General features: G+C 43.8%; 1 protein-coding gene across 6 annotated transcripts in view; it reads right to left on the minus strand.

Moving 5' to 3' along the window:
* pard3ab (par-3 family cell polarity regulator alpha, b) overlaps positions 1–27,322 on the minus strand; it is a 197,666-nt gene that overhangs the window by 40,064 nt on the left and 130,280 nt on the right. For 5 of the 6 annotated variants that reach the window (XR_011311336.1, XM_069708916.1, XM_069708915.1 and 2 more), the window contains 4 exons: positions 25,432–25,662; positions 24,157–24,439; positions 16,601–16,729; positions 10,192–10,485 (listed from right to left, as the gene is read on the minus strand). Coding sequence is in view for 5 of the 6 variants with exons in the window: in XM_069708916.1 (XP_069565017.1) it covers positions 10,192–10,485; positions 16,601–16,729; positions 24,157–24,439; positions 25,432–25,662 (937 nt within the window). In the remaining variant the exon portion in view is untranslated. The remainder of the gene's footprint in view (positions 1–10,191; positions 10,486–16,600; positions 16,730–24,156; positions 24,440–25,431; positions 25,663–27,322) is intronic. The other variant, XM_069708917.1, reaches the window with a different exon arrangement.

The following is a 27,322-nucleotide window of genomic DNA, read 5'->3' on the forward strand; positions in this document are numbered from 1 at the left end:
TGTGTGTGTGTGTGTGTGTGTGTGTGTGTGTGTGTGTGTGTGTGTGTGTGTGTGTGTGTGTGTGTGTGTGCGTGTGTGTTTCCTCACTAATCACTCCTTGCTTTCTGTTGCTCAGTCTAATACCTCCCAACGTCCCGCAGGACTTTCCCTGCAGCGTCTGCGGCCTCGAGAGCAAGATCACTCACAAACAGAGAGGATTCACATTACAGACACAGAAACAAGCAAAAAACCTCCTCGTTGAAAAAAAACCCCAAAACAGCAGCATCAGTGATACGGATCTGTCGGTTCAGACAGAAATGAATGATGGTTCCTGTGTTTAATGTTTCTTTAACCGTATCGATGCTGGAGTCCTGCTGGGCGTAGACTTCGGGTTCATTTTGAAACTATTGGAGCGATCTTCAACCAATCAGAATCGATCTCCACATGCACAGAAACTCTACCGCCTGCAACTATTTAATGTAAAAAAAAAATGAAAACGCTCCACTTCAACTTTATCTCACTCAGCTGGTTACTGATTGGTCCGCCCTTCAGAGCGGCTGTGTTGTCGTATTTCCTGTCAGCTTGATAAACTGTTAGCCTCTGTGGCTTCTAGACACCCTCCATGTTGCTGTTGCCTAGCAACACGTTTTTTTTTTTTCATCTTAACCACTTAAACGCCGAGCATACGACGCACACGACTTCCCGTGTTGTAACCAAGAGCTCACGACTTCCATTTGAACGCAGCAATAATCACAAAGAATGAACTGAAGCTGTGAGCGGTAAGTGGGCGAAGCCAGGCTACGAAGCAATGCCACCTCTGTTCAAATTTAGGACAGCGACCTTTAAATGGAGATTTAATTACCATAACAGACTTTTGACGATGAAGATGTTCGATTATGAACTTGCAGGTTCATGAGTCGACATGTTAATGTAAAAAAATGTTATAAAAAAGCAGCGAAGGGAGCAGCATCTCCAGAACCAGAGGTGGATGTGTTATGAGGTATTAAACAGCGGGACAGAGGAGTTTAAATATAGCTCATAAAGAACCATGTGAACTTGTAATGAAAGTCAGAAATATTAAAAACATCCCAGTATTTCCTTTTAACTGTCAGATCGTGATTCCTGAACCTCCCTTCACTAATTATTTCGACAACAGTGTAATCTGGGATTACTGTACGTACTCGTGTTGCTCAGATCAAACACTTAATTCGTCTTGTGATTAGGACTCCGAGGGAGGCGACACTGAGTGCGATCACAGCGGGTCGTCTGCTATTAACATGTTTGGAGTCTCATTACATAAATACGAGACGTAATCCTCATCGCCGCATCAATCAGCAGCTGGTACTTAATGCGGGCTTCGGATCTGAGAGTGTTGCTTACATTGGAGAACAGCGTTCGGTTGAACTTACAAATATTAATGTTGGATTTATAATTATAGTTGCAGAGAAGATCATTGTTTTTCTGTGACTTGTTTTTTGGTTGAATTGTCCTTTAAAAATGCTTCAGATCTGAAGCTTTATTCAGTGTTTGCTGTCTAAATATGAGAACTAATCTGTCTGAACAATGCAAAGACGCCAATAACATGCTTCACAGTCACAGACTCAGAAAATACCTGAATAAATTCATTTCTACGCTCTGAAAATATTTACCTTTCCGGTCCAACGAAATGTCTTCTGTTTATTCTTGAGAATGAACTCATTTTATTGTTTATTTTGGGGCTTTTCTTTCCCTTTTTTTTTTTTTTTTTCCACATGATGTAAACAATCATCAGGATTCGTGAAGCAAAGTCACACATCTTTCAGACAATTAAAAAAGGCAGAGTTAAATTCATATTTTAGAGTCTTCCACAGTGAGAAACGGTCCGAACTAATCGCTCTAACCACCTACATCTGCAACCAGGAGCTGACTGGATGTAATTAGTTTGATTTATGAGGCCTCGGTGGGCTCCAGCGGGGCCGAGCCCACCTTGTTTTTAGAGCTATTTAAAAGTACTCCTACTTCTTTACGATCTAAACTAACAAGGCCTGAGAGAGTTGCAGAAAAAAGTATTCGAGTCAAAACTCCAGTTTTGTGCTCGATGTTTTAACCTCTTTTTCTGAGAACAAGACAGGACAAGAGACGTGAACATGAACCCAAATACTTGGCTGACAAAAAAACACAACTGACAGATATTATTCTGATTTTCCTAAACAATTATAGAGCACCGTGGAAATACAGCTTTCACCCGCCGGCTCACGTTCCACACCGATGACGCCCCAACGACCTCTAAAAAGCTGCTCTCCCATGTCCATAAAGGACTCCCCGCGGCAGATCATCCCTCTGCTCTGTAGCTGTTGGCCTCCGTCCAGAGGAACCGGCCCGTCTGCATCGTGTCCAATATATCTGCCCGTACAGGAGCAGACGGAGGTCAACAGACCCTTAACTTCACCACAACCCATCTCACGCTCCGCAGCCACACGTAATCATCTGTATATGACATGTTGATTAAAGGACGCTGGCGGTTTTAAATTATTTTAAATGGATGTCTGGTGCAACAGCAGGCGGTCGTATTAGAGCCATTTTGGAGGGTTGACGTGGCAACGGAGTGACACATTCAGACGGTGAAACTATGACATTGATGCATTCAGTGTATTTATACAATACAAGCATCAAAACATGGAAAATTAAAGCATTTATTTAGTTAAAAAAGATGCATATTCTTAAACTATCTTGTTTGAGTTGCAGCTTTTATTTTGAAAGAACTAAACTTTAACTCGGAGGTGCTCTGCATGCGGAAGCACACAAACAGATGCCGCACTGTGCGAGTTAGTTTGTGTGTTGAATCTTCTGACGTACACATTATATAGAGCTACAATAAATACAATACCTGCCCCTGTTATCACACAAACTGTAACTCATTAAAGTAAAATGATGAAATATTTTATCATTTAACGGCATCAGCGAGTCGCTGAATGTGTCCTTTCAGCTGATGTACGAACATCTGCATCGCTGCATTTCACACGTATCAGCCGGGACCCATCTGTCTGCATCATAAGTCTCCATGAAACTCTGCAGCTCTAAATTCATATAAACCGAGACGTGATCAGAATCCTGCAAGAAACCACAGAGGAGCCGTGAAACTCAGGTTGACTGCCTGGAAACTGACTTACGGTTCTTTCGTTAACTGCAACCAATCAGCAGCCAGCACTGATGTCATCGTTGGTTTGTGAACGTTATTATTAACGTTTATTTTCAGATTATTTTCAGATGGACCTCCAGAAAACTAAGAAGAAGGAGTGACTTTAGCTAACAACACCGAGATAACTGATGGACACATTTTATTCACTTTGGATTTGATGAGAGAAGTTGAATGGGAGTCTATGGAGCCGGAGGCTTTTTGGAGCCGACCTCTAGTGGCACTCGCTGGTATTGCAGCTGAAGACACTTCTGGATCAGAACCATTTTACAGACCTGAAGCTACGAACACTTTTATAAACAGTCTGTGGTTGCTACTTTATTTAGGATTTTGCTCCACAAAAGCACAAAATAAATGAAGGTACATCCTGAAATATACGACTATTATATAACTATTCTTGTATCCGTGCCATGTGCCAACATCATAATTTACGATGTCCTCTATTGCAGTTTATATTTTTGCTCAGACAGTATTTCTCAACACACGAGGAGACAACAAACACAACGTACCACCCACATTGGCTGGAAGAAGGGTGTGGTGTCGGTGAGGGTTCATTCTTTCCCACGGCCCTGCAACTCATGGAAACTTTCATTCCCTCCTTTCACAACAAACACTTCACTTAAGGGTTATTAATTAGAGAGGATTTGTGCATGAATTCCTGCAAATCAATCAAATAAGTCATTATGATCATGTTTAATAAATGATAGTAATTGATGATGTATGACCTCAGTTAATGCTTTAATTCATGCATGAGATCATGAATGACAGACTTTGAATTAATGCATGAATTCATGATAATTTAAAGTGTTATCAACACTTGTTTTATTTCTGTCTCTCCAGTTCTGATGGCTCTCAAACTTTTAGGTATAAAAGAAGTTGGGAAAATCAGTTCCAGATTTCATCCTGACTCTACCTTCTTCTGCTGAGACGACTTTTCTCAGGTGCAAAAGTTGAAGTGTGTCTGCGTTGTGCAGACGTGTCCAACCGGAGGCTCGGCACGCTGGCAGCCGCTCAAAGTTCTGTCAGCCGGCGTCGAATCGGCGTTTCACAGCGACGATTTCAGGTGCTCGCAATGACCCTCGAGAAGAGATGCCCCCCCACCCAGACATCCCGTTCTGCTCGGCGAGTGGCGGGAACACACGTGAGAGCGAACATTTTGTGGCAGATTAGCAGCCAGATAGCAGCGGCAGCTGAGGCGCAGGAAGATGTCTTCAACGGTTACGAAGAGGGGACGAGTCACAGCTGCACGGTTTTTTTTGCAACTCCAGGTTTAGTCTGGCAGGAAAGAAGCTGACAGCAGAGAGAAAAAGATGAACACTTTTCCAGCTCGATAGTTCACTTTATGTTCTGAAATCACCTTTTAAATGGTGTTTAAATCCATAAAAAAAAGGAAAGATTTATGATTTCACAACAGCTAAAAACACACGTCTCTGCAGGAAACACAATCGAACAGCGTGTTACGTCGTGAAACGAGGCAGACCACGGTTACTGTGAAAACAGGAGAGATAAACAGATTGGGAAACGCTTTAAGGTCAGATGTGTGGGATTACAGAGACGGGGGGGAAATAAACAACACGGATGATGTCTGTTGATAAGTGGATTACCGGAGGATAATGAGAAAGATGGGATTTTTTTTTTTTTTTTTACAGTGTAAAACAGGGGCTCCCTACTGTACGGTGCTGAAACATGTAATGAAATTATGTTGAAGCTTTTAAACTCTTTTTAAATCTCTGTGTCTGTGGAAGAGTGTAAAGTGCTGGTGAGAGTGAACACAAATCCTGCAGCGACAGGAACGTCGGATTAACGGGGAGTTTACTCAATGCTGATTGAAAGAAAGGTGTGTTTGAGTTCATCTTTAAGTGCGGAGGCTCTTTGGGACCTGGTTTAAAACAGAGTCGTACTTTTTACGTGCAGGCAAATGGATCAGTCTTTAGGTTGAAGTACCAAACAGAAGCCTGGGGTACTTTACAAGGAATAGATCCCAGTAAAGCATGAAATAAATAAAAAAAATAAAGACCTTGAGGGTGTGGCCTCATCAATAATCAATTTATTACAAACTAAGTGGCCGATCATGTGTTTCAACCACAGACTGGATATAAAAGAGTTCGTAGCTTCAGGTCTGTAAAATGGTTCTGATCCAGAAGTGTCTTCAGCTGCAATACCAGCGAGTGCCACTAGAGGTCGGCTCCAAAAAGCCTCCGGCTCCATAGACTCCCATTCAACTTCTCTCATCAAATCCAAAGTGAATAAAATGTGTCCATCAGTTCTCTCGGTGTTGTTAGCTAAAGTCACTCCTTCTTCTTAGTTTTCTGGAGGTCCATCTGAAAATAATCCCTCATTCATTAGAAAAGAAGATTCAAGAAGACCTGGTTTTGGGGGCGTGTCTGTTTGATTGACAGGCCTGTGGTGCAGTCAGGTTACAGCTATCGGTGGGCGGGACGTAGTATCGTCAGGTTTCCGATCAGATCGGTCAGATCCACCGCTGGCTCCTCCCCCAACTCGTCCAAATATGGTCACTTCCTGCTCCAACTAGCAAAGATGGTGACGGACAGAATCTGAACTGGAGGCTTCATAACGTTCACAAAGTGACGATGACATCATTGATGGTCGATGACATCACTGTTGGATGCTGCTCGGTTTCAACGTGGTTGTTTTCTGAAAGTTGTTTATCTAACTGTGATTTCACTCCTCCATCAACAGAAATCCTTGCAGAGCATCAGACAGCTTTTGTATTCACGGCGTGCTGCTGCGTACCTGCCACCTTTTCTCCATCTGAGACTCACACACACCTTCGACTTGTCACCTTCACTCTTCTGAGTTTACAGCAAACACACAAGTGCACATGAACAAAACCGGCAGCGAGCACCTGCATCTAAACATAGAAAGAGACAACAACACAACAGCAGTAGGGGCGCACACCGCTAAACAACATGTACACACACGCACACACACACACACACACACACACACACACACACACACACACACACACACACACACACACACACACACACACACACACACCTTATCAGCCTGCGAGAAGCTGCGAGGCGACTGTCGCCTGTTTGTTTGCCTGCTTGGCTGTTTCTGGCGTGTTTGTGATACAACACGACCGCGCTCCCTCCGAGGCCTCTTATTCCCCCGGCGGAGATGAAATGTAATGGAGCCGATTCAATAAGAGCGCTGCCTCCTCGGGAAAACGCAGAGAATCAAATCACTGCAAATCCCTCGGAGCCTTCCCAGCATTCACTGCTGCCGTTGTAAGTCGGGAGGAGGGTGAAGGAGGGAGGAGGGAGGGATGAAACAATGGCGGCTAATTCATTTGGACTCGTTTCCGCTCACACAACAGGGACGGAGGGTGATGCAGCGAATGTTGAGGGCTCATAAAGCTCTTTAATAACACGTCGACTGAAATATGTTTTGTTTTTGGGGTGAATTCAGCTAATTAACTACAAAAGAAACACACGCAGTTATTCTCCTTCACTTCTGAGGGCACAAATAAGAGCAGATGTCAACTGTAGACGCTGATGGGGAACATTTGTTTGAAGCCGTGGGCCATATTTAGTTTGGCAGGTTGAGAGGAGGGAAAAGAAAAGTTATGCAATTTGGTCGAGAGCCAAAAAAAGAAGCGAGCGTTCCCGACACCGAACCACCGACACGACAAACCACAGCAACTCAAACATGTCGAGTTTCTGCAGGAACATCCGTCCGATTCACCGTCCATCGTTTCCGAGGCGCTTCGGGCGTGTGGTAGCCGACCGGTCGAAGCCTGCCGGCCTCACCGTCACGCTGCTTACAGCAGAGGACGCGTTCCCTCTGAGGCTGCTTTTCTTTTTAAATTGAAATTTCTGGCAGCGCCGTGTTTGAAGGAAAAAAAATAAAAGGCAATTAAAAATGAACTCTGCTGGATATTTACGCAGCTGCCTGTTGACTGATTTTTATTTTTTATTTTTTTGGTTTCCCTTCAACCCGTGCCGAGAAAAGGAGACGAGAGACTTCAGGGGCGGTCGGGATTCTGGAGCTCTCTGGAGAAAGTGACAAGCTTTGGTGGACTTCCTCTCGGACAGTTTGGATAACATGCTTCAGAAAGATCAAGACGACAAGGATGGCGATTAATATCTTGCCTTAAGCTGCAATACCAGCGAGTTATTGATTCAGTCGGCAGGAAGTAAATCACGTGTCGTCTCTCATCTCCACAGTTTACATTAGTAAGTTGGGAAAGTTTGTAGGTCCAACAAAATGTTCAGAAAAGTCTCAGTTAAACAACGAGTTGACACAATAGTTGGAATAGTGACGACAAACTGTTTCTAAAAGAGTTCGTAGCTTCAGGTCTGTAACATGGTTCTGATCCAGAAGTGTCTTCAGCTGCAATACCAGCGAGTGCCACTAGAGGTCGGCTCCAAAAAGCCTCCGGCTCCATAGACTCCCATTCAACTTCTCTCATCAAATCCAAAGTGAATAAAATGTGTCCATCAGTTATCTCGGTGTTGTTAGCTAAAGTCACTCCTTCTTCTTAGTTTTCTGGAGGTCCATCTGAAAATAATCCCTCATTCATTAGAAAAGAAGATTCAAGAAGACCTGTTTTTGGGGGCGTGTCTGTTTGATTGACAGGCCTGTGGAAAACTTCCTTCATCGTGTTCTTTCATATGTAGTTTGATGTATTTCAACATTTTCAATTTGTGCATTTTTGTGTTTAGTTTGTTTTTGCTTTGCTTTGTGCAGGAATCAGTGTTCTGTGTTTGCAGTCTGATGCATGTAATCACAGAATAAATAAAGCTCATTATTATTATTGTTATTTCGTAAATTGAAGCTGAATATCTCCGTCACAGCTCTGACAGTTTGATTCTGAGTTGTGACAGTCACCAACAAAAGCAGCTCAGACACGAACGCTGAACGTCACCGAGACGTTTTCATCCGATTCGAACTGAAGAAACAACAAACCCAACAACACAGCGGCGTCCTGCGCTCAGCGAGCGTTCGGGCTGACTCAACGGAAACACGAGACTGTTTACACGTGAACTTATCACGGCGGGCCGGCCGGTTTAAAAAGAGAAACGTTACAGTCGGAGAAAAATAACATTTTCTTTCGCTCTCGGTTTCTTGCGGACGTGTTATTGCTTCGATCAAATCTCTACAATCCTTGAAGCTCTGATATCACTTGGTGCTGCCATTCCAATCCCAGAATAACAAACAGTCCCACCGTCGGGTGGGACAATCCCCCCGCTTCCCATCCTCCCACCCCACCCATCCAATGGTCTAAATTCACTTCCTGTTCAGCAGGGGGCAGACAGGAAACAGGAAACACACTTCCTGGTTCTCGCAGGAGCTGTTTTTTTTTTTTTTTAATGAAACGTTGCACCGTTAAGAAGTTGGAGTTAAAGGAGCTGATTTACAGCATGACGAGGTGTTTCCAGGTCACAGGAAGATTAGGGAGTAATTATCGATGCAATCTGAGGAACCAACGGCTGACATGAATACAAAAAGACCTTATCTCGTAAAAAAAAACATGTCTCTGCAGAACAGCCATGCAATGACACATAAAGACATACTGAGGTTTTACAGCCATGTTTACACATTTTATCCCTGCAGCTGCAAAGAATTTTTACTTGTTGACTAATGCATCCTTTATTTTCAAAGCGATGAATCATTTTATCTGCAAAAGTGAACAAACTGGAAAACAGGACGTCTTCAAGTTGGAAACTAAAGTCAGCACATTCTCATGTTTGAGAAGCCAACTGGTGAATACTTCAAATTTATGCTTCATGAATGACTTAAACAATAAAAGAAACTATTTGCTAAAATGATTTCAGACACGCGACTAAAAAAACTCTCTAGATGATTGAGAGGAAAACATTTAATTGCTTGTGCTGTAAATGAGAGAAAAGGCGACAAATTTTAATAAGACGATGATTACAGTCTAAATCATGTCACCTAATTAAGCAAGACTACATATCAGTAATGTTATTATCTTCTGTTGTGCATCTGTGAGCCTCGATGCTGCACATCAGGGATTGGAAATAAAAAAGAAGAAGAAGGAAACGTGCAGCGACAACAGCAACGCCATGAATCATGAATTATGAATCAATGCGAGCGACGGCGCGCTTGAAGCCGAGGCCATCTGGGGGCTGCGTGGAAACTACGACGGAGACGAACCCGTTCATTCAGCTTCAGGATCAACTCGCCAGTTTTCCCCAAAATCCATCTGAGGGCTGCAAATGTCTCCAATCATTGATCGGAGGAGGAGCTGCAGAGCTGCTGCTGCAGGATTTGAACACATTTCACTGCAGTGGACTGGATGTGTGTGTGTGTGTGTGTGTGTGTGTGTGTGTGTGTGTGTGTGTGTGTGTGTGTGTGTGTGTGTGTGTGTGTGTGTGTGTGTGTGTGTGTGTGTGTGTGGGTGTGGGTGTCTGTGGGTGTGGGGCGGTGGGGGGGGTATTTTAAAATGACTGACAGCTGTTAATCAATGACACAAGCTCCGGTAGAACTCTTTACGGGAAAAATGAAAAGGTGGCAATAAGGTGAAATCCAAAGATGGAGAGGAAGAGGGGTGGAAAGGTCAAGAGAGACAGATATTCAAAGGTTTCCACGTTTCCATTCCCCCACGAGAACGCCGAGCTGACATTTACCGCCTGCCTTCTGCTGCTGTGATTATTTTCTCCTGCAGGTGTGATAGGCGGCCCGCCGTCTCCGTGCAATAATGCTGCTTCAGAGTTACGAGGGAGGTGAGGGGTGGGGTGGGGGGGGACGGGGGACGGCAATCTGGTCCCGGACGGACCTTTCTTTCTTTTTCTTTTTTTACTGAAATACCAGGAGTGAAGACTCGCTTCTGAATCGCAGGTAAAAAGGTTGCCGAGGCGTGATTGGCAGCCCGTCACCCGGCCCAGAGGGAAATGGCATCTGAAGGTGGTGGGAGGGGGGGGGGGGGGGTGATTGGGACTCTCGTGGAAAGTAATTAATTCTCTCTTTTTGTGGTTGTCAGGGGAAACAAGAGGACAGGAAGGAAGTGAAATAATAATAATGAAGAAGGAGAAGCCAACCTGTCTGCAGACGGAGGCCGGTCGCCGCGTGCCTTGCTGACTTGTGTGTAGAGGGTGTCGGAGTGCTGGTGCTGGTGCTGGTGGTGCGGGTGGGTGTGCGGGTGGGGGAAGTCGTCTCGGGGGCTGTGGGGCCGGCTGTGGCCGCTGTCCACCGAGCTGTTGAGTGCGTTGATGCCGGCGTACGGGTGCTCCTCCTCTGACGAGCGCTCCGGCGAGCGGCTGATGTCCAGGATCTCGGCGTAGTCCCGTTCCCGGGCCTGGCGCTCCCGCAGCTCCCGGGTCTTCGCCTGGATCCTGGTGATGAAGATGATGAAGATGATGATACTGACAACTCATGTAAACGTGCTTTACGAGATGATAAATTCCAAATAAAACATTTTATAACGAAAAGAAGCCATTTTTAGTGTCAGTGAGCTTGTGTTTGACTACGGAGCGACAAACTGAGACTGAAACCTTCCTGGTTTCCTCTTTGGTCTTAAAACCTTCGTGTTCTGCACCGAGACGACGTAAATCTCAGCCGTCACATTAACGAACCGCCAAACAAACCTGCTGCAACATCTGCTGATTGTTTATTGGACCTTTTTAACTTTCCATTCCAGAGGAGGGAGACGATGTGGAGTCTATTATTTATACCATAAACGACGTGAAACAGCTTCTCACACGGAAGCACTTTGTATTCACAGAGTGCTGCGACTGTACAGCGAACATGCTTCTTCTCTTTCTGTCTCCCTCCACCACAAACACACACCTTTTCAACACATCCTCGCTCTTCCTCCTCGGGCCATTATCTTGTGAATAACTGGCAACACCGTTTTCTGCATCGGGGGATGGAAGGGGGGGGGGGGACTACCTATCGCGCAGCCCCATAATTACAGCCCTGCCAATTATCAGAGCTTCACAACTACCAATTATCATCCAGCTCTCTGTTCTGCAGGCCTCCTTTTTACTGGCAGCAGGAAAGCGAATGGGACGGGCGCCGTGGCGACGAGGCAGGGGGTGCAACTTCACTGAAAACTCAGCAGGCTAATAAATCTGAATCGCTTCCTGCAGAACATTTGCATGCTGAGCATAACGAAACAATGAGTGTAACGCGGAGGGCTCCCCGTCGGAGGGCGGGTTTAAAGGGAGTCCAGGTGAAATGATTGGAGGTCCGACGCGGCCGTTAATGAACCTGACGGCTGCAGCAGCTCACCACTGAATCAATAAGCCTTTTCTTTTAGACTTATTCCAAGAACTTAACTCGCGTCAAATGAAAGCACGCCGTGTCTTTGTGGACTCAGCGATTATCTAATAGCGCAGAAGGAAGCGGGGCCCTTCAGGGAATCTATCTTTAAACCCGGAGGAAAAACAGTGTTTTCCATCAGAGAAAGCAGCAGCAGCTACTGATTGTATATACAAGCGCAGTGGCTGATAAGATAAGGCCCGACATAACCACCCCCCCTCCGCCAACAAGGCCCCCGGACGGGTCAACGGGGCCGGAGTCTGAGTGAGGAAGGATGCAGCTTTGAAGCAGTGGTGTGAGAAAGGACACAGTCTCAGTTCAAAAGAGCTGAAGGTTGAGACAAAGAGCAAAGTCGGGAGAAAAATATTTGACAGAAAAACTGAACAAATGCCCATCAAAATGTTCCAGAGGTGAAAGTAGAGTCTACAAACTGTTCAACCGTCTGCCTAAAACTATTCCACTTAAAATAACACAAACTACAGAATCCTCACATTTAGGATGCTGGTACTGGAATTATTTATGGAGAAATTATGATTAATTAAAGCAATATTACACTTCAGATGTGTGTGAATAGGCGACGAGCCAATTAACAACGTTAAAACGTCACTCTCATGTAATACTGCGATTATACAACAAGTTACCATCTAAATAAAACACGTCATCAAAATGTGTTCATACTGTGGGGAAATTCACTCAAGATTTCAAAACGTTTTGTTCGTGCGATCTCTGTTTGCTTCTAGTCTCCAACTGAATAAATACAGAGCATAGAAACACTAAACTGATCAGCTAGCTCAGTCTGGTTGGAACAAAGATATCTGATGAACAAAGATATCGATTTTAGCACCGTGTCATGTGTTAAAACCAAAACCGGTCAAAAAAGGACCAAAAGAAACCCGACTTCACCAAATGGTTCATTTAATAGACCTACAACAAGTAGAAACTACATCATACCGAGCGATATTTTGTAGTGATGAGCAGAGTGTGATGTCATGCTGACAGTTGACCAATCAGATTTCTTGGTTAAAACTACTTTTCAACAAAACTTTTCCAAACTCCAACAGTTTTTAACAACATCTGCAGAGAAAATAACTCCACAGTTAATCATAATTATGGAGTACTCCACCAATGTTTTTTTTTTTTCTGAAACTACTGTCCACAGTGCTCCTCTATCCCAAACAATCTGATTCTTTTTAGTCAAAATGTCAATAAACATCTTCATCACGGGCTTGTTTAGCTCTAATTTCATCCTTCGCTACCTGCATGAGAGCTGCTGGCATCAAAATGAACTGAGAGAAACAGTTTGAATTTAAGTTCCTGTATGAAGAAGTACTTTCACGTGTTTTAAAGGTTTCCATGGATGTCTTTGGACTGGGTCACTACTGGAATCCATCGTAGCAGGTGTGAATTCAGGATAACTACCGTCCTCCAGTAGAGGAGCTTTACAAACCTCTCCGAGGCTGCAGAGCGTCAAGACAAAGTCTCCGTCAACGTGACGGTGCACTTCAAAAAAGCAACGCTGCTAAAAATGCTTCGCAAATGGAGTTACGCTGATTGAGACGGCGGGACGGGAAGGAAAAGCACACTTGATCTAATCGTTACCTTCTCGGTCCCAAAAATACTCCCACAAGGAAAACCCTGCTTTCTCCCTGAGGACCAACCTTGATGAGAGATGAAAACACTCTCAGCACGAAGGGGAAAATGATTAAAAAAAAGAAAGTTAGAGGTTGAGGAGAAGGAGAGCAGAGCCGGAGTGGCAGCAGATAAAAGCTTATAGGAACACGGCAGGACGGGACGTTTGACGAGTGACCTTTCTACCATATGGAGCCAGAACAATGGTCCATTATGTGCCATTGTACTCAGGCCGTAATAAACCGTCCTCTTAGCGGTACCGCTGACACAACCGACAGACCGCAGTGAAAGGCAGGAAGCTGGAGGAACGAGGAGGTCCGGCGGGATAAGACGGCCGCTCAAAGTGCTTCTGGATTGATAACGCGGGCGTTTGGAAATGTTTCACGATTCGGTGACGAGCGGTTTCCGTCGGTTCTGAAACACTCGTCGTTTGGAACTATAGCGACATTATTCAGAAAGTCTCGTCCATTTATGCAACTTCAACGATACAGAAAATAAATAAATAAATGCATTGTGCTCCGAACACTTCGACTCCATCTTTGTACGCAGCGAATGTCTGGGTCAAGGGAAGTTCGCCGAGACAAACGGCTCCGTGTACAGGACGCTGCCTGTTCTTTAGATTGAACTCGTAACCTCTGGACATGTGGCCGCGTCTTGAAAGACAAACCGAAGTCAAAGCAGGATCTGATTCAGTCTGCAGATGGCGAAGGCCAAAACAGAAAAATACCTCAACTTAGCTCAGCTTCTGGGTAAAAAGGGAACTTCTATGTTGAGCTTCTGTTCAAAGAGCAAAGAGGTTATAACTCTTAACTGGAAGTACAAACCATTTGTACCAACAGTTCAACTCGTTTTTTTAATCAATTTGAGTAAAGATGACAAATGATGGTATTTTATTTATTGTGATTAAACAACAAGTTACCGACTAAATAAAATATGTAATCACAATGTTTTCATATTGTGGGGCAATTCGCTCCAAAATATAAAAACTTGTTGTTATCTCCGTTTCCACGGCAACATAGTCGGATCAGTAGACTCTTACGTAACTACTCCAGGAAGTAGTCGGACCCTTAGCAACCACCTAGCAACAGAGAGGATTTCTAGTCTCCAACTCAATAAATACAGAAGATAGAAACACTAAACTGATCAGCTAGCTCAGTCTGGTTGGAACAAAGATATCTGATGAAATAAGATGTGATGAACAAAGATATCTGATGAATACAGATATCTGATGAAATAAGATATCTGATGAACAAAGATATATGTGCATTTATATTAGCTCTTAAAGTGAAGGTACATCATCGACCACATGTCTGTCTGGATTCGTCTGTCTTGCTCGGGGTCGGCGTCCTCCGGGACTCTGAGTCTTAAACCTGTGAGGAAATCCATCTATCTAGTCAATCACAGCTGGATTAAACTGCAGCTTCGGGCGGCGACCGATCGATGCGCTCCGCAGCGATGTGCCGAAGCTCCCCGGCTCAACCTTTTCGGAGAGCGGCCTGTTGAAACAGATAACCGGCTGGTCGTCGAACGCCGAAGCAGCCGCAGCCTCCCTCACGCCTCGGTGGGATCTCCCCGTCAATATCACCACATCTCAGCTAATGCTTGAACACAAACAAAAGGAGCGGGCTCGTGTGCTCTCGGGGAGCAGCCACGCTCGGGTGGAGAGGCAAACACCCCACGCTGAACAAAATAATTCATGCATCGACTTAAGAACTTCTGTCAGACAATCCCGAGATAGTTCCTGCTCTGTGGAGGCAGAAATTAACCTCCTGCTTTCCCTTTTTCACAGATTTCTCTTTGCTCTTTCCTGCCCTGAGATATCTAACAAATAAAGAAACAACACACAACCCGGCACCTACTCACCGCCGAGGATAAACCTGCCATAAAAACATACTTCTTCACATCCATTCCAACATGTAATCAGACGTAAGCTTAAATCGGCTCTCAATAGATTTAGATTGAGCTTCAAAAAGCATTTAAATCCATTTTTTGTTTTAAATATATTATGTGATGCTGATAAATCAGGGATTAATAGAGTGTTCTTTCCATCTTATACCCTACATTCAATACAAATGCACAGAAGTCTTCAGCAATGTTTTAAGACAAAAGGTTTCACATTTTGTGTGATAAAAAAATAACTTTGAATTCAGGCTGTAACCACAAAAAAACAACAACAACAAAAAACGAAGCTCTTTGGTAATAAAATGCACGACAAGAACCGACCGAAGCCACAGATCGGATTAACACACAAAAACCCAGCGAAACAACCGACATTTACGTTAACCTCATGGCAATTAAAAATAAAGACTGCAGCCGTTATCTTATTATCGCACGATCTGCTCTGCGGCCATAAAGAAAGAACACAAACCACATTTTAATAAGGAGTGTGTGTGGGGAGTAATGACTGCTGCCCTACACCGAGAGGAGGGGAATTAATTAGCTGGCAGGGCTGTAATGGTCTCAGCATTTGTAAACTGCTGCCCCCTAAAATCTGGCACGACGCCCATCTGACATTTAGTTTGGTGAATGGAGAGAGAGCGACTTTCCTGTCGGGGCGGTTTGGTTTTGGGCGACCATCTGATAACAATAAAAGACTCCAAAACAATGGCTTCTCTGTCCATTTAATTATTATTATTTAAATCAACAGAGCCTTGATCTGTTAAAGTATTAACATAACGCTGCTGCACAAAGCGGTTTACTCACAAAGCTGAAAATTCATTTCTGATGTTGAAGTTGGAAGCAGCAGAAGTAAAGTCAACGAACTCGGGTACGATCAAAGGACATCAGTGTCCACATAGTTTTGGACAAATGGTGTATAACAATTTAATTAGGAGAAAAAATAAGAAATAGGACAGAGTGAACACTAACTTGTTGATTATTGAAGAAGATTTAAAGTGTGCTTTAACATCTTACCAATTCAAGTCCTACAGGCTGAAAGGAGAAATGAAAAGGAGACAACACAGAAGCTTTAATGTAAGTGATAAAAGTTAAATACCATTTTTTTGACTAAATGTAAAAAAATCCAGAGAAAATGAATTCTTTCATGAATGTGGTTCACTTGTGCTTCAATCAAACTTCAGGCAAATTGGATTTTTGAGCTAATCAGATTTGGTGTGTCCAGACATCGGCAACCTATCTGCATGGGTTGCCGTGGTAACAACGTATGCGCAGCTACGCCGATGATGCGGCTTTTTCAACATGGAAGCTTCTGGCAGCAGAGACTTTATTTCAGCTTCTGAAATCATATTGGAGTCGTGTTTTAATCCACCTCAACATGTGGTTTGGATCCGGGTTGCAAAAATGACATTTCATGTGTTTTTTGCTGTTCAGACTTTCAAAAATAAATCTGGATATGACAAGAATTTGGATTAGCTTCATAAACGTTCAGATTCAGATTCGTAAAACTTTTTTGATCCAAAGGAGGGAAATTCTGATCCTAATATATGTTGTTAAAGCTGCACAGGTGTGAGGTTTTTATCCACTTAGATACTGGATCCCACAGGACCAACATGACCTTTAACCCCCGCAGCACTGATAGATGTGAAGGTCACGTCTCACCTCTCCTGCTCCATCCTCATCTTCATCGTCTCCTCCTCCGACACCTGCGTCTCCTCCAGCCTCCACTTGCTGGAGCCTTTCCGATCCATCTTCTCCCCCGGACGCTCGTCCTTACGGTGCTTCCCGAACCTGGAGCAACCAAAACCGTGCACCATTAACACCGACTATATTCACGGTTTACAAATATGGAATTTGATCTTTTCAAAATAATGAAAAAAAAATCTTTTACATAGTTTAAAAATCAGTTGATCTGACATTTAATAAATGGGAGAAATGCTGAACTGCTGCTGTTGGAGCCTCGACAATAAACGCAAACTTTACTGATCTGACTGCAAATGTTGTCTGCGATCCCAGAAACAGGTTCGACTCGGCTGTTAATCGAGTCCTCAAACGAAGCGATCCACAAAGTACGTCTCACAAGTTCAAAACCCAATTCAGCCCGTTCAAAAGGCGGCGTCGACGCGGGCCGATCACGGTAATTATATTCATGGGGAGGGAGTGACGCTTAACGAAATAGGAGCCGTCGACGAGATATTTCAGCTTGATTGACTCGGTATAAAAGCCGCAGCCTGTTGAAGAAATGACTTTGGCAGCGCGCTCGCTTCCACAATGAACCCTTCGTGATTATTCACGGGGAAATTGGTCCGCAGAGAATATCTACGACTTCGACAGAGACAACGGCAAGAGAGACCAAAGAGGTGTGTGTGCGTGTGTGTGTGTGCGTGTGTGTGTGTGTGTGTGTGTGTGTGTGTGTGTGTGTGTGTGTGTGTGTGTGTGTGTGTGTGTGTGTGTGTGTGTGTGTGTGTGTGTGTGTGTGAGAGAGAGAGAGTGTGTATGTGTGTTAATGAAAGAGACAGAAGACGGTGAACAAGAGGGGAAGAAATGAGAAACTCACTGAATGTGACACTAAAACAGTGTTAAGAGGTGTGTGTGTGTGTGTGTGTGTGTGTGTGTGTGTGTGTGTGTGTGTGTGTGTGTGTGTGTGTGTGTGTGAAAGCTACTGAAGCAAGAGGGCAAAGTCACCAGATCAAAAGCAAATCCCCCCAAAAGTGAGGTGTGTTTAAAGATTAAAGAGAAAAGAGTGTAAATTGTGTGAAAGCAGAGATGTGTGTGCTGTTTGTATGGAAATCAATAGAGAAGGGGAAAAAAATAAAAAAATAGAAACGCAAACAATGAAGTGAATCAATGAGAAAAAAAAACAACGTGAAGAAAGAACAAAACAAAGCAAACGAAGGAGCGGATGAACACCAGCGGTGCGAGTGTGTAGGAGTGTGAAACTACACGGAAAGAAGAAAACAGCAGAAGAAAAAAAAGGTGTGAAAGACAAGATGAATGATTGGAGGCACGAGAGAAGAATTCATAATGAAAAAGAACATAACATTGTGTGATTCTGTGTGTGCAAAACACAATAAACAAAGAAATAGGATGTTAACAACAAAAATTCATTATTTGCGAATAAAAGATCAAAGAGTGACCAAAAAAAGGGACAAAAAAAAACATTTCCTGACTTCACACAATTATCCTGAAGTATGTTGGACTGGAAAACTTTTCCTTCACAGTTCGAGGAAAATATCAAGAGTTAAAAAAAAAACACAAAACAGTTTGCTGCCCTGAAGGCGCTCCGATTTACCCGTAAAAAGTGGTGCTTCACAAGGGAATGGTTCAAACTGATGGATGAACTCCTGATGGAGGAGTGGAAGGAAGCCAAGAACACACACACACACACACACACACACACACACACACACACACACACACACACACACACACACACACACACACACACACACACACACACACACACACACACACACACACACACACACACACACACACACACACACACACACACACACACACACACACACACACACACACACACACACACACACACACACACACACACACACACACACACACATGCAGGCGTTCAGCATCTGTTGCCCACTATGTGTGGTTCTCACAAGAATAGAACACTTTAAAAGGCTACTGCTGAATCTGGTTTCTTTTATATTATTAAAGTTTATATAGTAAAAAACTAAATGACGACTCAGAGAAATAAAGTTGTTTATTTTCTGCACCACAGGCCTGTCAATCAAAAAGAGTATTATTTTCTAATGAATGAGGGATTATTTTCAGATGGACCTCCAGAAAACTAATAAGAAGGAGTGACTTTAGCTAACAACAAAAAATGATTGACTATGTATTTCATGAGAAGTTTAATGGGAGTCAATTTGGAGCCAAATTGTATAAAAAAGAGTTCGTATCTTCAGGTCTGTAAAATGGTTCTGATCCAGAAGTGTCTTCAGCTGCAATACCAGCGAGTGCCACTAGAGGTCGGCTCCAAAAAGCCTCCGGCTCCATAGACTCCCATTCAACTTCTCTCATCAAATCCAAAGTGAATAAAATGTGTCCATCAGTTATCTCGGTGTTGTTAGCTAAAGTCACTCCTTCTTCTTAGTTTTCTGGAGGTCCATCTGAAAATAATCCCTCATTCATTAGAAAAGAAGATTCAAGAAGACCTGTTTTTGGGGGCGTGTCTGTTTGATTGACAGGCCTGCGGTGCAGTCAGGTTACAGCTATCGGTAGGCGGGACGTAGTATCGTCAGGTTTCCAATCAGATCGGTCAGATCCACCTCTGGCTCCTCCCCCAGCTTGTCCAAATATGGTCACTTCCTGCTCCGAACTAGCAAAGACGGTGACGGACAGAATCTGAACTGGAGGATTCATAACGCTCACAAACCGACGTCATGATGACAGAAATGAGTTTTCAGTAGTAACTGTCTCACAAGTTTCCATTAACTGGATTCCAACTTTCCTGTTATTCCTTGAATGTCACGACAAGTACGAACTCACAACGACGGATATCGACGCCGTGGAGCGTAAATGACAAACTAAGAGATAGGAATGAGGAGGGAAGGCCACAGCTTGGAGGAGGAGGAGGATCCGAGTCTCAGGTCCATTACCTAATTAATTTAACTGCGGCCGTCGGAGATGCTCAGAGTGACAGGCCGCCGTTAACGCTCAGAGCCGGAGTGATCTATCACGGAGAGCGACGGTTGACACTTTCTCTCGCTGCACCACTAACTTTCATTAACAACCTCCTTTAAAAAACAGCCTTCTCTCTCTCACACACACACACACACACACACACACACACACACACACACACACACACACACACACACACACACACACACACACACACACACACACACACACACACACACACACACACACACATCAAGATTTATGACTGAACGGTCGAACTCTGACGAGGAGGCGGAGTATTAACCGTGACACCGGGGCATCCAGTGATCTGATACTCCAGTCACAGTCGGAGTCGCCTCGTTCCTGCGAGCTCGGCGACATCGATAAAGAGGCTTTGACGGGTTTCTGCGGTTTTGAAAAGATCCCTTGAAAGTGTCACGGACTCGGCCGATTCGATTCGGCAGCAGACCACCCGCCTGTGTGCTTTTGAAAACACACCAAGTAAAAAAATTTTTTTTTAAAAGTGTTTCGGTGATGTTGTGGCGGCATGTTGGACATTCAGCACATTCAACTGTAACTTACAATAAAAAAAACACACAACTCAGGTCACAATTATAAGTGACTGAATCGGCCTTCGATGTAGTTTATGTACTTTATTGACTCGAACATGAAACGTCAGCATTTTAGCACGGCCAGCGGATGTGAAACATACACGGCTGCATTCGAGTTGCACGACTTATAAATAAACGTAATGTGAAGTGTGTTTAAAGTCTATCTTTGTCTGTTTTATAACTACCGTTGTTGTGATACGGGCTCCAAAATGCAGGTGACCGACACTCAACGCTGCACCTGAACGCCTCCCTGCGTCTTGCAGCACTAAAACTGCAGCTGCTGCTCTGCTAATGCATTTGATGCAGCGTCACCGGGATGCACTTACAGCATGCAATAAATCATAATGAATACAATAACACCAGCAGCTGGGATTGTAGGAACCACAAGTATTAGGATTTTTTTTATCTTGCAGGGGAGAAAAGCACAGAAGTCTCTTCAAACAGGACAAAATAATCTTTAGAAAATTCACAAATCAAAGCAACAACGGGCCTCAGAGAGCTTCTTCTGTGAACCCGTCGCAGCACGAGCATCTTCTCTGAGTTCAGGCTTGTTCACTCGTCCGTGACGGGAACACACACACTAAAAAACCACTGCAAAAAAAATCAGTGCAGCCCTCTCACATTTCTGGGCAGCCAGCGTCTCAACAGATGCCAAGCTAACAGACCGGGTGTTGCTTCAGAGTCCAAGTGATGATCAGAGGGGGAGGGAAAGAGGAGAGAGAGAGGGAGGGGGAGAGAGAGAGAGAGGGAGGGGAGAGAGAGAGAGAGAGAGAGAGAGAGAGAGAGAGAGAGAGAGAGAGAGAGAGAGAGAGAGAGAGAGAGAGCTGGCAGGCTGCTCTGCTGGCAGGACTTGATGGTAATGACGCTTTGATTGGGACTGAGTGTGAGGCCTTGGAGACATGAGAGGGTCAGGCAGTGGTGACTCTGTTGATCACACACAGACACACACAGTCCTCCCACTCCTGATCTACCCCCCCCCCACCCCCGCTTTAATGCTAATACACATCAAAGTACAAACTCCTGCACTGAAAAAAAAAAAGAAGAGAAACTTCATCCGCTCAAACATGCCACTCATCGGGGAGCTGTCGACGCTGCAGAGACACTCCTGGGATGCAGCTTCACTTTTTGGAAAAGTGTGACAGGTCCGCACTTTTATTCACTTTATATATTAAAAAAAAAAAAAAAAGCACCACCGCTCTGCACTTTGGGACGAACGCACAACATGTGCATGCCGTTTGATCGTGACACGTTGACACCGACACGAGTCAAACATGGAAATTCAGGGACTCCTTACTTTGTTTTTTTCGTACATATATTTGCTGCTTAGTGCTCACTGCTGCGGCATTTTCTAAACTGTAGCTCCCACATATATCACCCGTCAATCACACAATGTGGGTGGTTTACTGGCAGGTTTTGTTCTGTTAATGTCTTCTTTTTTAGCATTTGAATGCGGTGCTTTCTTGGCTTTTTTTTTTTCTTTATTAGTGAAATGTGACAAAGTGCAAAAAAGGTAAAAACCCTCTGTTCTTGGTCTGTTCAGATGTGGAGAATAATGAGTTATTTTTCTAATTAAGGGGCAAACGGAGCTGCTGGAATACTCTGCGAGCATTTAAATTAAACTAAAGATGCTCCAACTTTGGCAACCTTGCAGAATATACTGTAGAGCTTACATAAGAATGAGTCATCATGATCGTGTTTGGGTTTAATAAATTAGACATTGCAGGAATTGCTGCTTAAAAAGTATGTTTTCTTTATGCACTTAAAGAACAAGTGTTAAAAATAAAATCTCTTATGCCATCACACTCTGGTGGATTCATCCTACAATAAAGTCTGAGCCCCCCCCCCCCCCGTCCCCCCCTTCACACACACACACACACACACAGATGGATTGACTGGGTCTCATCATTATTTCGGCGCACACAGCTGTCTGCCAGTAAACGCTGGGCGCCGATCAAACAGGCAGTCAGACAGAGTTTTAATGGGGCAGATCTGATGCGGCCAATCAGAGCGCTGCTCTCACAACGAGCACCGATCCGCATCACATGGGAGGATGAGGAGGGGAAATTAAGAGAGGACAGAAGAGGACTGCAGGTGTGTGTGTGTGTGTGTGTGTGTGTGTGTGTGTGTGTGTGTGTGTGTGTGTGTGTGTGTGTGTGTGTGTGTGTGTGTGTGTGTGTGTGTGTCCTGCAGTTTTCCAGAGTCTCTGTTCCCATAAATGTAAACTGGTGTCATCAGAAGTGATTCCACCTGTTTTACGGCTGAATTCAACCCTGCAGAGCTAAAACAGCCCGATTTCAGCTGCTGAGAGTCGAGTCCGTCGCTCTCATTCACAAAATGACTTCTATTTGTCCGTCTCACCGTCTCTTACCGTACTTCGTCCTCCATTTTCAAGATACAATCAATACACGAAGATTTTAGAGCAGATGTCTCCAACATTTTTTCTTCTGTAAGCTACTTTGACAAAATGAAAGTGTCCAAGTGCCACTCATGTTAAGTAACATTTATTCACGTAGCTGAGCTCCACCCCAAAAATCTTGTATTGATATTGTTTACCTAATTTCTGAGCAGCCGTTTTTTTCCAGCTGAGCGTGAGAATCTGCTGTGTTTCTGTCCTCTGATCTCTGTGTGTCTCACTGAGCGGCGCTCCAGCGACGCCCCTGGTTTAGAGGTTATATGTCATTATTGTTTTTAGAAGCCGAGTTCAGACATGTGGGTGGAGCTAATTCATGTCAGTAGTCCTGCGTCAAAATATTTTTCTGGGCAGTATCAGTATATTTTTAAAAACAAGTTCAACTGAGACACTAAAACAACATCAGTCTGACAAATAGTTTAGTTATGCAAAAGTTTCTTTCTTAGAACTTAAAGAACACCAACAAGAACTGCAGTACATATATGTATTTGTGTGTATTTCAACATCCAGCTGTTGAAATCCATCTCCAACTCACTCCATCTATTTCCTCTCCGTTATATTGTTAGACATCCAACATTTTGTTTTTCTGTCTCTACCTGTTGTCCCCAACCCGCCTCTCCCTTTTTTCCTCCATCTTTTTTTTTCACACCCTCCATCTCTGTGGACCTCATTACTCTCCAATCTCTCACACAACACTCCCTGTTTTCCCTCCACTGTCGCTGCCACTTTGGATAATATGATGTATAGTATATGAAATAGAGACGCATCACTGGCCAGACCCAAAAGGTTTCCCAACCAATCAGAACAAGGGAGCCCAGATAGCGGCGGTAATAGGGACTGAGATGGACAACAGGGAGAAGAGAGTACACACTAATGGTGTGTGTGTGTGTGTGTGTGTGTGTGTGTGTGTGTGTGTGTGTGTGTGTGTGTGTGTGTGTGTGTGTGTGTGTGTGTGTGTGTGTGTGTGTGTGTGTGTGTGTGTGTGTGTGTGTGTGTGTTTCGATCTAAGAAAGTGTATGACAGGTGAAATATTGGATGCTGCAGAGAGAACGAGGTGAACCACGAAGGTCAAGTTGTCTCCGAGTCTAATAAGACTTTTCAATAATGTTGTGGCTGCATCGCTGAGCCTCGTCTCACTTCCACAACAATCACATATCCAGAAGGGAAGTAAAATGTTATCTGTTTTAAATAAGAAAAACACTATTACATGTAGTCCGTGTCCAGATTTACCAAACTAAGTATCTTTTTCTTTGGAAGACAAACACAAACCTCTCAGTGAGTCTGTATCAGCAGTAATATTGATCTCTGTGGTTTGAACACAGTTTTGTGCCAACGTTTGTGAGATAATAATACAACCGTTTCCAAAAAAGGTGGGACGATGTATAAAACGTGTAAATCATCTAAACCCATATTTAATTGAAAATAGACCAAAGACAGAGAAATATGAATATGTGCTTATTTTATGCCAGCAACATGTTTACAAAAAGTTAGGATGATGAGAGAGAGGGACCATGCAGCTTGTTGTCAGCGCAACCTAGTTTTACCTGAACATGTCTCCGAGTCCCTTCAGCATGCCCTTCTTGGCTTTTCCCTTGTCCTTGTCCTTGTCCTTATCCTTGTCCTTATCCTTATCCTTGTCCTTGTCCTTCCCTCCCTCCGGCTTCTTCTTCTCCTTCCCCGCCTTGTCTTTATCCTTCTTCTTCTCCTCTTTGGTGCGGTTGGTGCCGTTGACGAGGGGCTTTTCCGTGCCGGACAGCGGCGTCTGGTCTGCCACCGTGGACACCGAGTCTCTCCCCGACCGCGAGCTCTCCTCCGTGTCCTCCTCCACTAAAGACACAGATCACAAAACAGTAAAGAGGACGGACAGAGATGCAAACATGGAGGAAGAAAGGAGAACCAACAAACAGGTGGATTTAAGTACAACTGCTGCACACATTAAAATCAATAACACTAATAAATCGAGAAAAAAAAAAGTCTAATAAATGTTCAATTATGCCTGCAGACCTCCAGGAGTCGAGTACAGTTTGACTACATTTTATAAATGATTGAGGAGCTCGGCTGTACGATGAGATAGAAACCATTGGAGACCATTAAACACCAACTTACAATATGATGAACAGCAACAGATTAATTACTGTTTTATGGTACGACAGCATGTTATGCTTCTATGGTTGGTTCATTTTTAAAGCCCCTTTGTGGTTGAAATGTTTTAAGTCACATAAAATAGAAGAATTAGAAACAAAACAAAGGCTGTGAGTTGATTTCTGACATCTTATCATATTCTATCTGCACATTATTACACAGGAATATTGATTTATTGACGCTACGTCTTTTATATTGGAATACAAATGAAAATCGTTATTTCAATAAACTATTTTGATTGTGTTTAGTGCATTTCTAATCTCTAAAAATCATAAATACAAACAATTTCTCCTTCCCGACTACCTGACAGCGTTTTGAGATCTAATTTTTCAGAGGTTATGTGCTGAGTCATCGATGTGCCATCACCACAAGCACAGACAACATCAGCTGCCAGATATGCAGCATTAGTCAGGATGCTGTCACTCCCATGCAGAAGTATTAAAAGCCACAATAGAGGTTTTTTTAGTGGTTGACATTTCATCACTTTCAATAAAGATGCAGTGAGTGGGATTTGGCATCATTTTAGTAACCCATAATGCAAGTCGTTGTTGTTTACGTTCGCATTTGAGACGTAAGCGGTGGACCGAGTGTCTCGCTGACTCTCCTCCTGACGTTGGACGCATCAAACCTGTGATCGTTGTCTCTTTAAATGTAACGCTGAACACCGGACGTCTTACATGTCTCCATGCCCTCATCGTCCTCCTCCGTGGCCGCCGGCCGGTCGTACGACTTGTCGATGGCCGCCCTGAAGCTCTCGTTGCAGCCCCGCCCCCTGATGATACGAGGGCGGGGCCTGTGGAAGGGGAGGTCCCCGTTGAGGGTGACCTCGGCGACCGCCGTCTGGAGGCTCTCGAGGGAGCTGGACTTCTTCAGGCCCAGAGACGGTCCCACGTCCTTCGTGGAAGAACCTGCGGGGGTGAAGCAGAAGCATGAAGTGAAGGAAATCAACAAGTTGGACCAAACATCAACATCTCCATCGATTCCTTATCGTAGCTCTGTATGCTATAATATCTACTGACCTCTATTTGACCTCAATATAAAATGCTTATTTTCAAAGGAAGAGATTACATATGTATTCTTTCATCAGGTAGTGCTAAAAAAAAAAAAAAGAGAGCATTTTTCTTCTTTGACCTGCAATTTTACGCAAAAAACTCACTGAAAACTCCACAAATTACAAAAAACTCAGTGAAATCCTGGAAGGACGTCGATCTCAGCAGACCAGTTTTTATAATAAACTTCAAATACGAGTAAATTTTTTTTACAAAAAACAGGAAGTCTACTTTAAACTCTGTAAAGTGTCTCAACAAGTCAGAAAACCTGGATGCACTTCTTCGAGCAACATTTTAGGGAAATAACGGCTTAATGATGATCAAATTCAGTCCCTCTTTAACCTTGATTTATAAAAGTGGACTGAAGGTGAGCTTACATACTGACATCTGAGAAAATTATTATTATTACAGAAGAACAACAAGATCAATATCATATCGATGCTGGTTTATTATTAAGAGCTTTGCCATTAAATATCCTCAAGGACGAGGATGATGAGTGATGATGTGATGCCGAAAGGAGCCGAGTGATCGTGAGTTATGTTGCGGGATGATTTCAGAGGACAGACTCAGAGACTCTTTCCAGCAAATACTGACTCAGAAATGTGACACATATTTGACAACGAGCCACCAAATGACTGACAGCTGATGCTTTCCAAGTTTGACCTCAGAGCGTCCCGGCAGTGACATGCTGTACAGTTTACAGTGGAGGATTATGGGATACGTTCCAACTTCACCATTAACGCTCAAGGTGAACGTCCACAGTAAACGACGTTAGCGGCCGGAGGAAACCCATATGTCTTACTTCCTGTTTTCATTTCATTTCTAGTAAACATTATTCACATTTTCTACCAACTTTTTGTCCTCCGAGAGCTCTTCGTGTTTAGTAAGATTTATTCACATAGCTGAGCTCCAACCAAACCAGCTGAATCAGCTTCTTTTATGGTGAACAATAACAACTTGACACGCAACACATATTTTATCACGGCAGCTTAAATTCAACAGCATGTGCACGATGTTTTTCTGCAGTGCAGGCGACCGGTTTGAAAACTGTCAAATAAATCGTTCTAACTTTATCTTTATAACTGCCCCCCCCCCCACCCGTTGCAGTTAAGCCTAAAAATATTCTGTTCACGTTGTTTACCTAATTTTCTAGCAGCCGTTTGTTTCCAGCTAAGTGTGAGAGTCTCTGTGTTTATGTCCTCTGCTCTCTGTGTGTCAGCGGAGAACGAGCAGAGATTGTCCACTCGTTAATCGATCGCGCTGACGGGTTGAAAAACAAATAAATCAAAAGTGCTCCAAATATAGCTGCCAAAGAAAGTCTGTGTGCAGAAATCACTGTATATTGTTGGAACATCCCCTGATCTACTCAGAACCGGGTCCTGTCCTGCTGGTAGATAAATATTCGTCACAGCAGACTCGCACACGACTCCCGCAGCCAAGGAAACACTGAGCAGATGTGTGTTGGTAACACACACACACACACACACACACACACACACACACACACACACACACACAC

The sequence above is a fragment of the Brachyistius frenatus genome, unplaced genomic scaffold, assembly GCF_029030835.1.
Source record: "Brachyistius frenatus isolate BFR_SWC_R1_liver_20210118 unplaced genomic scaffold, ASM2903083v1 Contig_79, whole genome shotgun sequence".
NCBI classification, from domain to species: domain Eukaryota; kingdom Metazoa; phylum Chordata; class Actinopteri; family Embiotocidae; genus Brachyistius; species Brachyistius frenatus.